The sequence below is a fragment of the Apteryx mantelli genome, chromosome Z, assembly GCF_036417845.1.
Source record: "Apteryx mantelli isolate bAptMan1 chromosome Z, bAptMan1.hap1, whole genome shotgun sequence".
Classification (NCBI taxonomy): domain Eukaryota; kingdom Metazoa; phylum Chordata; class Aves; order Apterygiformes; family Apterygidae; genus Apteryx; species Apteryx mantelli.
The window spans coordinates 74,922,752-74,937,060 of NC_090020.1; the positions used below are offsets into that span (position 1 = coordinate 74,922,752).

The window sequence follows — 14,309 nt, forward strand, 5'->3', positions numbered from 1 at the left end:
AACTTATTCAATGCTGCTTAAGTTGTCTTCAGCCTTTTTTTAATAAAGGATTTGAAAAGATGAAAACATTATATGCTAGTGAAACTGTGTAGATGGACTGGTCTTCCACTGTAAGTCCACTTATATGAGGGGAAGTAAAGGATGTGTTGAAGACAAATATTGATTCTTCTGAAATACGGTCGCTCTGTGTAATTGTGTACTAGGTCTTTTTAATTAATTGCATATACATTGTTTTCTCAAGTGTGGACAACTGGATGGGTTAAAAAAATGGTTGTATGATCAGTCTCAGAGGATAATGGGTAGTGGGTCATACTCTACGTGGAGGTCAGTAACAAGTGGACTACCACAGAGGTCTGTCCTAGGAGCTGTCCTGTTTAGCATCTTCTCAGTGAGCTGACAGAGGCAATGGAGTGCACGCTTACCAAGTTTGCAGTCAACACCGAACTGGGGGAACCAGTCAATACACTTGAGAGCAGGGCTACTATCCAGAGGGACCTAGGCAAGGCCAGAAGAATGGGCCAACAGGAACCTTATGGAATTCAGCAAGGACAAATGCAGACTGCTGCACCTGGGGTGGAATAACCCCCTACACCAATACAGGCTGAGGACTGACAGCCTAGGGAGCAGCTCTGCTGAAAGGGACATGAGGACCTTGCTGGACAATAAGCTGAATGTGAGCCAGCAGCGTGCCATGGCAGCAAAGAAGGCCAACAGCATCTTCGGCTGTATTAACAGTAGATGGAGGGAGGTGATAGTACTTAGACCCCCTCTAAAATAGTGCATCCAATTTTGGGCTCCCCAATACAAGACAGACATTGATTAAACCAGAGTGAGTTCCGCATAGGCCGCCAGGATGGTCAGGAGCAGATGCCATGCAAAGGAGAGGCTTAGGGATCTGGGCTTGTTCAGCCTGCAGAAGAGATGCCTTCAAGGGAACCTAGTAGCCTTCCAAATACCAATGGGGATACAAGAGAGGTTCAGACTGGATACAAGAAATAACTTTTTCACCATGATGACAGAAACATTGGACACTGGTTGCACCAGAGAGGTTGTGCAGTCTCCGTCTTTGGAGATTTTCAAGACCTGACTGGATAAAGCCCTGAGCAACCTGGTTTGGTCTCATAGTTGACCCTACTTTGCACAGAAGGTTGGAAAAGAGACCTCCTGAGGTCCCTTCCTACCTGAATTGCTCTACGATTCCATGACAGCAGTTATGGATACTTTATTTTGCATCAGTGAATAAGTATGCAGCTATTTCCCAGTAAACAGAAAGACAATAGATATATATGCCGGGAGGGGGGTGGGGGGTGGCAACACACTTCTGATCCTGGGACTTCATCCTTTGATTTTTGACACGCTTCATGTTTCTTCAGGTGTGATTGTTTGTGACCAGCATTAAGTTATTAAGGACATTTCAGTTTGTGTTTTGTTACGTTTAATGATTTGAGATTTGAATATCTGTTGTTTAGCCACAATGTTCAGTTTTGGGCCACATGTCTTCTGTGAACTTCCAAATATACACAGATTTCAGAAATGTACTTTTTCTCCATTTAGCCTCTACGCCGCCCAGACTCCTCTGATGACCGCTATGTGATGACCAAACATGCAGCAATATATCCAACAGAGGAGGAACTTCAAGCAGTCCAAAAAATTGTTTCTATTACTGAACGTGCTTTGAAACTTGTTTCTGACAACATGACTGACCATGAAAAAAGCAAGAGCAAAGAGGGAGATGATAAAAAAGATGGCAGTAAAGACAGGTGTATATATATATTTTTAAGAATTTTCATCTTTTGTTTCTGAAGTCATCTTATGTTTTTCCTTGCACCATCCTCAGTGCTTTCAGGGATTCTGTTCTCTTTAGGTTTCGATACAGCATATGTCACTGTGGCCTCAAGAGTGTGTGGAATACTCTGTTTTATTTCACTTCTCTATCTTCAGAATTATTTTTAAAATGTTTATATTATTTTAAATGCAACTTTTAACTGTAATTCGCTTCACAGAGCTTTGAAAGGAGTTTTACGGGTAGGCGTTTTGGCTAAAGGTTTACTACTCCGTGGAGACCGAAACGTCAATCTTGTTTTGTTATGCGCTGAGAAGCCTTCAAAGACGTTACTCAGTCGTATTGCGGAAAGTCTTCCCAAACAACTTGCAGTAAGTAGAGTTTAGATTTTGGATTCAGATTTTTATAAAGGTATTGTAAAAATCTGTCCTAAAGTCAAATACATCTGCAGGGCTGACTCTACTATGTTTCATAGTTCAGGCTCAGTAACTTTGTTTTCATTTCTGAGTACTTCAATCTGAATTTGGTGACCATGCTCCGTGTTTTGCTCTCTGTATATTGTGTGTTAAAGGGATCAAGTTCACAAGTGTGTAGGTGTTTATACTAGTGGTTTAGTATCAGTTGCCGCTGAATAGATTTTATTTAATCTGGAAATAGAAATTAGCACAAGCAGTACTTTCTTTTGTCCAGACAGTTATGACCAGAGACTGAGGTAATTTGTGTATTGTTGCAGCAGTATCAGGAGACTTACTGACTGAAGGTCACTACTCTGTTAATGCCAGTCTCTATGTACTTAAATCTTGTTTCCAATTTGTACATGTCAGCGCTTTGTAGTTCCACAGCTAAGTTAACAAAGCAAGACTTGCAAGTTTTTTAATTTGGCATCTTTAAAAAAAAAAAAAAAAAGTATGGGCAATCTTAGACCATTCCGTTGAATTCATGTAAACTATTTGTTATATTTCCACAAGAAATGAAAGTACAGAATAAAGTCATTTTCTCCATTACTCCCTACTGTACAAAGCCTGTCCACCATTGTTGTAAAGTTTTGCCATACCTTCACTGTCTTGTTGCAGTGTGGTAAAATGCTTGGCAAAATCAGTGGTGTGGTAGAAACATTAGCAGACACAGATAATGAGAAAATAATGTTAGGTTCACTCTTGTCCAAAGTATCAAAGCAAAAGAAAATTTAAAAAGTGCACACTGGTCTTGCTTTACGGAGAAGCCACTTGTCCCTCTAGTTTGTGGAAGGAGGTGACAGAGGTGCCTACAGCTTTCTCTTAAGGGTATTTGGAACTATTAAAGCTGGTTGTAAGAAGCAGCTCAGAATAACCACCTTGTTACGCCTGCTCTATCTCTGGTATTTAACTCGCCTTTTGTTCTCATTGGAGCGTGTTGTGACAGTCAAGGATAGGATGTGCTTAGCAATACCCTGTAATTGAGAGTTGGAAAGAGAAGAATCACTGCAGCTCTGTGCTTTTTTAAAGGCTCCTGTGTTCTAATGAGAAACATATCCCGCTGACATTTCAAGTGGCTCTGAGTCTTTTTTTTTTTTTTTTTTTTTCCCTTCCTTAAGCACTGTCAAGATTCTGGTTATTTAATTTAGTTTGTGTATGAATTTCCTTTCTGGGTAATTTTTTTCCTTTTGCATGCTTGGTGACTACTATGTATTTTCATTAATGATTTGGAAACAGTATGCGAATTCATATATATTTTAATTACTTATACTGTTATTTCTTAGAATATAGAAATGTCTGCTTCATGTACTTACATTGCATTTCTGTCTTTCTGTTAGAAAGACTAGGTTGAAAACAGTTTTCTTTCCCATACTGTTCTTGGCCAAATGCTAATAAAAATTTGTTTCTCAATATTTAGGTAATAAGTCCTGAGAAATATGATATCAAGTGTGCAGTACCAGAAGCAGCAATAATTCTAAATTCATGTGTGGAACCCAAAATGCAAGTTACTATCACACTGACGTCTCCAGTCATTCGGGAGGAGAACATGAGGGATGGAGGTTGGGAAGTTGTTAAAGATGTTGCTTCTTTCTTACCTGTTTTCATACGTTTATCTATTCTGCTTAAGATGGCATTAAGTCCTGGAAGGCAACATGCTGGCACAACTTACTTATTGATGGAAACCTTGTTTTTCAGCAACCAGTCTCAGTAGAGAACAGTTGATTAAAATAAATGCTTATGTGATGCATTTTTTTATTTTTTTAAATTCTACCTTTATGTCCAACCTCAGCTTTCTGGAAAAGGTATAAACTTGACTATTTTTTCCCCCCTCTTATAAAATTATGTGGAAAACTAAATATTTTACAGCAAGTGGCTATAAGCTGGCTTTCTAGAGCAGTCTTGCCCTAAGAGAAAGACTGTACGCTTTAGAAAACCAAATCACAGGTATTGGGGTTTACACTGGATCTGTATTACTATCACTTGCACATTCCAAATGGCAGTGTCACTTAAAATGTGCTTTTATAATATAATACTTTTGATGGTACCAGTGCTTCTAACTTTAAAAGACGATGCGATTTTTTCCAGCTCTCTGAGGTTGCTCTTTGGTCTGCAGTGCTTTTTGAGTATATTTAGGCTCCTGGCATTACAATCAGTATTCTATCCAACTGGCAAACCCAGAATAGTACAATGAGAAATGGCTTTGTCGTTGAGCTGAAGCAGAAGGTGGAGCTTGTAAATCAATTTACATTCCTGAAGTTCGCAATTTCTCTGGTGCCAGCAGTGTTGCTTTAGGGTCTGTTCTGTAACACTTTCAAAGCTCCAAAAGCTTTTAAGCCAACAAGCATGATTAATGTCTGCAGTACATTGGTTCTTTTTGTTTATGGGTCAGATAAAATTAACTTTTGTTTCCTTTTAATCCTGTATTTTCATAGTTGAAAGAGATCGTGGCAAACAGGGTTCTGGTGTTTGACTATGAACCTACAAATAGGAAATCTGAGGCTATCTTAACACTTCTCATGCAGGTTGAAAAAATTGTATGTGTGTATGTATACATGTGCTTGTGTATATACGTATTTATATAAGCCACAGAATTTTTTTTATTTCATCTCATCATTACATGTCCTCTAAAATACTTGAGGTTTTATATTGTATTAGTAAACGTTCTGTAGCTGTGACTAGTGCATCGTAAGCACGCTGTGTTACCAAAGTCGCCCTACGTAATCGGAAAGCAAAATTTCAAGATAATGTGTTCTCTAGTTTGGATGACTTCTCAAAAGTCTTTGAGTGCTGTGTACATGATTTTTAAGCTGCATGTATCATTCCTAGCTATAAACACTTCGTACACGTACTGTCACACCCAACCAATTCTACTTGTCTTTGACAAAAATGAGTGTAACATGACCTTGGTTTGTCTGTGCTGAATCAGACTTAGTGTATCACATAAAGTTGTAAGGAATACTTTAACTTAATAACTTTGATTATTAAATTAGATTAACCGTTAAATGAAGTTAACTTTAAACATCATTTCTTTCTTTATGTGCTGTGCAAAAGTGCAGTATTGATTCCTGCTGCAGTACTCAATTTCAATGAAATTGTTTCTGGCCTAAAATTCTATAATATGGAGTGTAAATAAATTTTAAATGCCTACAATCAATCCCTTAATTTAAGCCTCCTAAAGGAAACAAATTCTATTTTTGTCTGACCCACACTTGAGTTAAAATGATACATTCTGAGTTTATTCACTGCTGAACGCAGTGCTGCCTTTGGGCAAGCAAAATCAAATTAGATTTCTCTTCAAGACACTGAGCAGTATAAAACGGATATGCAGAAAAGTTTACTTTTGAAACTAGAGGAAAATAGATGACTGAACTGCAAATTATGGCAGCAAAGAAGGCTCTGTTATGAAGGTTACTGCTTATTTGCTGCAGAGTAACAGTATGGGTTTGTGTTTTTTTCTTACTGCAGATTCTAATGCTCTGTGTCTTACAATGGTTTAAAGTTTGGGGGGTTTTTAGCTCGCTTGGGGAGCTAGTTCAGGTGATAAGGAAGGCTTTACCGGAAGAACCAGTTTGAACAAAGATGAGACTGAGACTTGCACGTGGAGTAGAATCATGTTTGATGTGTGATAATACCATTACATGATAAAAGGCTAAAAAATACAGCGTAAAATAAAATTGTTAACCGCATAGCTACTGTTCCTTACAGTGTTGTGCGTTTGACAGTTTCCTGAATCTGATATATTCAAAGCGCTCTAACCCCTGCTGTGGAATCCTTCCTTCAGCAAACACCATGTATATATTTATAAACGCATATATGTGTGCGCGTGTGTTTTTTTTTTATCCTTAGCTAACAGCCCCGGTCCAAAGCCTTCTAGCAGAGGGACTTGATTCCTGTCAGGGGTTGCTGCCAAGACATCGGAAGGATTTTTGACCAAGGTTTTCTAAAGCTCAGTGTCACACCTGCCATGCTTTACAAAGGAGGGGGTTTGGATGCATAGTCCTAGCATCTACTGTTACTTTGTGGTTTTTTTTGTTTGTTTGTTTTTTTTCTTTCCGTCTTTGTCTCTCTCCTAGAATTAAGCAGTGTTCACACTAGTCTTGAAATAGTTGACTGGGTAATATGTATTTCACGTAATAAAACTTAACAAAATTGATATACCTGTTAACTTTTAATGAAGAAGTAGTGTGGACACAGCATGTCTAACTGAAGATTAACCCCTTATTTTTAGGCTAGCAATAAATTAAGTTGTATAGGGTAAGAATTTGCACTCGAGTTTTGTAAATTAATTTAGTTTTTGACTTATCTTAAGAGGGTTGTAGGTTAGGAGTCTGAATTTAGTTAAATAGTCTTTAAGGGGTTAATCCTGAAATGTGAAACTGATGCAAAAATCCACAGATTAAATTTTACAAGAGTCTCCGTAATAAATTTTTAGTCAATTTATTCTCAGTGCAAAAGGTGCCTTGGCAACTTCCGACTTTCACAGTATTTTTAAGTTTCAAGGTTATTCACATAATTTCAATTACTAATAGCACATTTCAGATCTGCATTTCCAGCACTGAGTAAGCTTGTCTTCTGTGCACTTAAAATGTAATTGTTTTGTAGTAAAATTATTTTCCAAATTGAAGTTTTTCAGAGCTAGAAATCAAGTAATTGGAGTCTCAAATTATGTAGCAAATTATTGTGCTAAAAGATTGCACAATGTCACCTATTTGCATATTAGTTTTTAGAAGAATATAAATAATTGATTAGGCTACTAGGCCCAACAAACCCATGTTTTTGTTTTAAATTTCTCAATCTTACTTTGCCACTGTATTCCTACTGTGGGTTTTCTCTAAATGTATTCCTTGTCTCTTGTATTCAAGTTGTACTCGTTTCATCAGTTATCTTACCCGGCACTGCTCTTGCATAGGTTTGTTATTTTTTGAATGAAATATCACTTTAAATGTCTTCATTTGGTCTGTAAATGCCTTGTTAGTGCAGTTTTTCTTCATTCCACTTTAACAAATAGTCCATTATTTTGAGTATCTCTGTGAGAAGATATATTTATATGTTCTTCTCAGCTTGGTTCATATTTTGAAATGTTCCTTTTTTAGCCCTATGCTGAGCGATAAAAATATCCTTATTAAAAAAAAAATGCACAAATCTGAATGTAGTGCTTCGGATTAAATATAATCATTACATTGCAAAGTTACAGCACCATCTTTGTAGCTTTTTAACTCTTGGTATGCTAAAGTAGCCTACTTTGATTTATTTATTTGATATTTGTGCATAAATAGGTGGTTTCAGAGCTTCTTCTCTACAGCATCCTTAAAAGCTGCTCCTAGTTGGTATGTTTCATGAATCTCAATATACTTTTAAAAAACTTGATTCTCTGGCTTATCTAAATTTGCATTTTAACTGCAGTAAACTATATTGCTTCATTAGCCCACTCCTGTGAAGTGAGTGCCATTGTGTGAGGTTTTCTGGTTGTTTCTCTTTGTCTGGTGCATCACCAAATATGCTGCCAATATACTTTGTTCCTAGTGACAACAGCCATTTCCATAAATAACAAATCACAGAATTTTTAAAGCTTATCACTGCATTAATATCCCTTTTTTAAGTACCTGAAGATACTGTTTCAGGTTGTTCAGTGGTTCCTGTTTCATTGATTAAACCACTTCCAAAAGGACTTTTGGTCTCTCTCATTTAGTGTAAGGTAACAATCAGCTTGGTATCTTACTTCAGTCCTTTTTTGAAGATTTAAATACACAAGATCTAGTATATTTTCTTTCTTTCAGACATTCTGCTTTATTTTTAAACTATGCCTTGCTTTTCTTTTTCATGCTGAATCTTAAGTAAAACAATCCCTTTTCACAACTTTCTTTGCATCCTAAGTAATGTTGGACCACACATATCATGGGTTGAGGAATTTATTTACACAAGTTAAAAGATAGGGCACTGTAAGGTGATAGAACTCTAATACTAAAGAGTGTTTCACATTCCTTTAGTCAGTTTTTAAAGCAAAATCATTTCCATTTTAAGATTAAATTACTACAAAAATAACACCACTACTAAACATTGAGCTCTTTTAAGACTTCTTTTACTTAGTTCATCTTTCTAGGACTAGGTCCTAAATAACACGTGACCATTCAAATTTACAGCAAACTAAGTTTGAATGTTTCTACTTGGTTAAAGTGGATTTTTGTGTTCCTTCTGTCTTGTGTTCTCTGTGCTGGTGCACTGTGTCCAACCATCCTTCCTTCAGTATTTAATTTTAGGGGAAATGTATTTTTCCAGTGTTAGCTTAAATAAAGAAGTACTAAGTATTGCATAATCTGCAATGCGTTTGATAATATTCTGAGAGCTAAAGTATATTATGCTCTTAATCTTCATACTGGGTTGATGCCCTAATCTTAATTAAATGGATGTTATCGAACACTTACATTTGTTGGTCAAGGGTTTAAGCTTTAAATGGCATGTGTGACACTGAAGCTACTTTAAGGAAGTGTCTTGCTCACCTGGTCAAACACCCATTCCTCACTGCATTTTGCCAATTCAATCCATTTTAGATGTAACCTCGGGTATGGTGAAAGACCCACCGGACGTCTTGGACAGGCAAAAATGCCTTGACGCTCTGGCTGCTCTACGCCACGCTAAGTGGTTCCAGGTTCGGAACATCATTTTACTTTCTTCTTGTAGCCTTATGAGAGATTAGTTCAGTTGCAATATAAATGTTTAACTGTGTGAAAACACTCAGCGTTGTTCATGCTAATAATACTTAATATTTTTCTGGTCCCTAAATTTAAATGTAGAAAGTTGAGTATGGAGGAACTGCTTTATGCAGTTATTGCTGATTTGACATGATTTTTTTTTTTTCCGGTCATGGAGAAGGCGATGTTGAAAGCTTGACTCGCTTGGGGTTATCATATGTTGTATATTTGTTATATATTCCATAAGGCTGCAGAGTAACTTTGCTTTAAATAATGGAATATGTGTTTAAAGCTTTGTGTTTAGATTTAAGACTTTTTTCCTATTTCTTTAAGTGCACTAAGTGTAGGGAATGAAAGGTGAGAAGCAACTGTTTGGTTTAGTGACTTTGCCTTCTGGCAAAGGCACAATAAAGAAACCAAACAGATTTCCTTGACCTTTCAGTCTCTATACCTACTTCTTAGACCTTTACTTTATCCTTTTTATTTCTAATATAGAAAGATATTGTATTTATTGTTACAAGTGAACATAGGTCAAAGTGTACAGGGGATCAAGAAATGTTATTCTTGTATAACCTGTGCACTTTGACTTCTACCACCTTAAATTACTAACCCTGTATAAAATACTGCTGTAAATGGCAGCTCATGGAATAAAGTTGTAGAATGATTTGTTTCCATCTTGCATCTGAGCTTCCATTGAACAGTGGTGTTTTAGTCTTTCAACAAGTCCTATTTGCTGTAGGTGCTGGGATTGATTAATTTGATTTTGTATTGCTCTCAAGGCTAGAGCTAATGGTCTGCAGTCCTGTGTGATTATCATACGTATTCTTCGTGACCTCTGTCAGCGAGTTCCAACTTGGTCTGATTTTCCAAGCTGGGTGAGTAATATTCTTTTGAATGTGCCTTTTTAAAACACATAATACTACAAGTAGAGTACTGGAAAGTGTTGCTACAGTTTTCAAATGAAGACTCTTTCATGAAGTAATGTAGGCTTTATATAGCAAATGATCTAGATTGCCTCTAACAATTTCATTTAATTTACTGAGGTTTTGTCATTTGAAGCTGGATTTTTTTTTTCCAAAGGAATTTTCATTTCCTTTTGAATTCTTCGTGAGCAGCATCCTTATTCTGTAGTTTAACACTTTTTCCTTTATATAAAGGGATGTAATTATTTCTAACCACCTCCTCTGAATTGCTTGGACTCTGCTGAAACTTTTTTAAAAAAATGTGTGAAATATACCTAGATAGCTCTGTGATAACAGAGAGGCTACTTTAAAGAATAAACCTCAGTAATTCCTGCAGTCATTAAGATGTTCCTTCTGCAAGATGAAATACCACAATACTAATCTGTGGATGTCTCAACATTAGCTCTGCAGGAGCCCAGCTTGTGCTCCTAATGTTAAATGGATGTTCAGTCCATGGGACCAGGCAAAGTTAGTCTGAAATAACTCTGAAACACGTATACTGTGGGGGTAAGGTCCTCAGCACTGACTGTTCTGTTTCACAGACCCAATCCTATTGCACCATGCTGCTTGTCAATGTAGACTTTTTAGTTTTGGCAGGAATACTTTGAATGAGAAATAAGTTTTACAAGTGTATTATTAGGCTTGCAGAGAACTTTATTAAATTGTTTCTGGTAATACTATTGATTGCTTCTGGAAAAAACACAGAACGGTTACACTTCTGGTTTCTAAATATTTAACGTGTGTAACATACAATGCCAGTTTCTGTGCTACGTTTCCTGAAAGATGCAGTGTACTAAAAAGAAGGGAGAAGTACCTAAGTGCCCTCCTCATTACCTTCATGATTGTGAGTTTCCAAAGAAAAAAACCCAGCATGCTTTTAGAAAAGCATCCTTACAACTGCTGCGACATACAACAGCCTTTCAGGTGCTAGAGGATGGCTACAAGGCCCAAGAGAGAAATAAACGTCCCAGTAACATGCCGGACTGCAGCAGGGAGAAGGATGCAGTCCATTTGATTTACTCCTGTACTTTCTCTGAATATGTCAGGTGAATTAGTGGGGGTAGACTCAGCCTTGGTTTCCTTTGTTGCTTAGCATCAAGTTGACCTTACTGACTGCAGAAGGTGGTGGTGAGAGTTACTACTTAACAGCTTGACTTTCATCAGATCTTACATGTAAAATACAAGAATGAAGCTTCAACTATTTAAAGTAGAGTTTGTATATGGAAGGTCAAGGAGAAGAATGTTGTTAGGCTTTTTGGACTTCTCTGCAGTTATTGATAGTCTGTAATAGGCTGTCACCCAAAGCCTCTAAGGAATACAGAATCACTCTTTATTCATACATAGTGTGTGTGTGCGTGTGAATCTTCTTTTCCATTCCACTCCTTAACGTAGTATGGATGTACTTTATTGACATGACAGATGTGTTGTTTTCTGAGAGAAACAGATGATTTTCTAGTTGCAAATCTGAGACTGACTGGACTGAAGGCAAATAGTGAATAGAACAGGAGTAAAACTCAGGGATACTCGCTTGCAGCTGACTCATTCCTTCACGATGTGTTCCCTTATATATGGAGTTTCTACTACTGCCATTAACTTCAGTTGAACCTGCGAGTGTTCCACAAGTCTGATTACTAAGCTGCAAGTATATTGGAATAGACAGATCAGAAAATGATGAAAAATTTTAATAACTGCTACTTAATCGAGCAGTGATTTATCAATGTTGTATTGAGAGATGCTGTCAAAGTCAGCAATATAGATTTTTCCAGTTCTGTTTGCCTAATTTCTTAGAGCATCCTTTCTGTGGTATCCTGATGACTTATCTGCATGGTACCAGCCGCTGAAACAAATAGAGCAAGACTCAGAGAGCCTAGGCTGCCACACATCTCAGACTGAGTGTTTTCTAACTCTCTACCCTACTCACTGAGTGAAAGCCCTCTGGAAAAGAAGATGATACGTACTCAAATGCATGCTATGCAATGCATAATTTTCAAGCAGTGATATATTTTACCAGACAACCATGTGGATGAAGAAAAAGGGGTGTCCTTTCCTGTTCCTTACATTACCTGCTCTAAGGCAGGCTCAGAAGGGAAGAGACATATGAAGCAGTGTATCAGGCCTGGCTGTGTCTAAATTCTCTCCAAAAGTGCTCAGTACCAGCCTCCTTACACACTTAAAAATAAAAAGTAATTTAGAGGAATTTTGTCAAGTATCTATAAGGTATAAGGAACTATTATTCAAGGGTTTTTTGTTTTGTTTTGTTTTTTTTTAACTTGAAATCCAGTCTTTCATGCACATAATAACCAGGGCACTGTAATTCACATCTTCCTAGGAGCAAGTTGTAGACTTTATATTAGGATCCAAAAGAAATAGATTTGAGTAAACACAAAAAGAAGAGGCCTTTTTTTTGTGCTTTATTCAGCTTCAAGCTTGAAAATAACTAAATTACCTTTGTGAAACTCAAACATTTGATCCTGAGTGATAAAGTGGGAGTGTGGAAATGCCATGCTTGAAAATTAAAATTTGTCAGTTAAATGGAGCTCAAATGGAAAGAAATGGGCATCCTTAATGAAGGATTGTAATTAACACTGCCTATGATTACTTGCATGCATCAGAATGGGCATATCCTCTTAGAAAATAAAAGTAAAAATTTGAAGAAATGCAAACTTTGCAAGAAAAAAAAAACCAGGGAGATTGTTTGAAAATGAAACTTACCAAGACAATGATATAGAAACATCCATTTAATGCTGGAAAAGCTAAGGAAAACAATTCTTTACTATTGCAAATATCATTTACAGTTCTCTGAAAAAATTAGTAAGTATTTAATAAAAATAAACAATGGAAATACTGAAAATTTGAATATTTAAAGTATAGCTAAACATTGAAACATTTTAATTAATATGAAATGATATGTAAGTTTTAGAGAATCTGTTTATCAGCAAGGTTTTCTGCATGTGTTTTATAAGTATTGGTAGTGTTAGCCTGTATCTGGGAAAAATTTGCAGTAAACTTGAAGCACTATTAATTAGATTGAACATTAAGAGATCATTAAATTTTCCATGCTTTGAATTTCTGTATACTTGTAAAAAAACATATTTCTGTAACATTGTTAATTTCATTGGATATGCTATGTGCTGTTGTTGGTTCGTGTGGCTGACAGATTCAGATGACCTGCCCTGTTTCATGCTGTCTCACAATGCTGTCACATTGTCAACCTACATATATAGGCTACTACTGTATAGATTTCTACAAAACGTTTTGACAACTTGTGATGAAAAGAGGCATGTCAGTAACAGTACTCAGTGTTATTTGTGCACTAAATTTCTCTGTATTCACCTTTTTAAAATTGTTTTCCGTTTTAACTGAAATTGTTTTATGATGTTTAATGTTCTTCAAATTCCTGTATCAAAAGTTTTGTATTAAACAACAGTAGCAGCTGCTTCTTGTTTTAATCAGGCTTTTAAAATAAATGGATTTTCTTGTTGTTGGTCTAGGCTATGGAGTTGCTTGTGGAAAAAGCAATCAGCAGCGCTACTGGACCACAGAGTCCTGGGGATGCACTGAGAAGAGTTTTTGAGTGCATATCTTCAGGAATCATCCTTAAAGGCAAGTTGCCTTTGTTCAGTGTCTATATATTAAGGCTTAACTAATGTAAAATTTGTAATCTTGGTTAAAATAAGGTAGAGATACTGCTAATCAACCTAACTATTGTAGGTGGTCCTGGCCTTCTGGACCCATGTGAGAAAGATCCTTATGATACACTTGCTGTAATGACAGATCAACAACGAGAGGATATTACTTCAAGTGCACAGGTAAGGAAAATTTTGTGAGGTAGCTGAAATTGACAGCAGTTATTTTTAATAAAAAATGGGTCTGTATGGTGAACATGATTTTTCCCTTTTTCAGGAGAATATAGTCCACTCTTTCACATGATCAGTCTCAAGTTAGGCAATGAAAATGTCGCAGAAGAGGGTGCAGAGTAGTACCCTGTTTCACATTAAAATTAACATATTGTCCTGCCAAGGTTGGAGCAATGACCACTGCACTCCCGTCTATACTGACCCATAAAGATGCTCAATCTACAGTAGTACATTACTAGACTTAAAATTACGTTAATTACATTTAAGACGTTACCACCCCTAACTGTTCACTTGATCCTTTTGCCAAGGGTTGCTAACACGTAGTAGTCAGTGGAATGCGACAGGTGACAAGCCTTGGCTGCTTCAGGGCAAGCCCAGCAACTAAAACCCACATACATCATTTTTCAGCTAAGGTGCTGGAGTTCTGTACAGAAGCAGTGACTGTATGACATGCACATTTTAATGTGTTGAGTTTGGGGGAAGGTAGAGGGTGGATAACAAGACAGGTAAGGATGATATCATCTTATACCACTTATACAAAGTCCTCAGAATTAACATTTGTT

The 14,309-nt window shown here is 36.8% G+C and overlaps 1 protein-coding gene across 3 annotated transcripts in view; it reads left to right on the plus strand.

The window, feature by feature from the left end:
• The window catches only part of ZFR (zinc finger RNA binding protein), a 42,120-nt gene that overhangs the window by 24,506 nt on the left and 3,305 nt on the right, over nt 1-14,309 (plus strand). For 2 of the 3 annotated variants that reach the window (XM_067316345.1, XM_067316346.1), the window contains exons 13-19: nt 1,555-1,760; nt 2,004-2,154; nt 3,656-3,797; nt 8,787-8,884; nt 9,707-9,802; nt 13,381-13,492; nt 13,601-13,698. In XM_067316345.1, coding sequence (XP_067172446.1) covers nt 1,555-1,760; nt 2,004-2,154; nt 3,656-3,797; nt 8,787-8,884; nt 9,707-9,802; nt 13,381-13,492; nt 13,601-13,698 — 903 coding nt within the window. Of the gene's footprint in view, nt 1-1,554; nt 1,761-2,003; nt 2,155-3,655; nt 3,798-8,786; nt 8,885-9,706; nt 9,803-13,380; nt 13,493-13,600; nt 13,699-14,309 lie in introns of those variants that run through there. The other variant, XM_067316347.1, reaches the window with a different exon arrangement.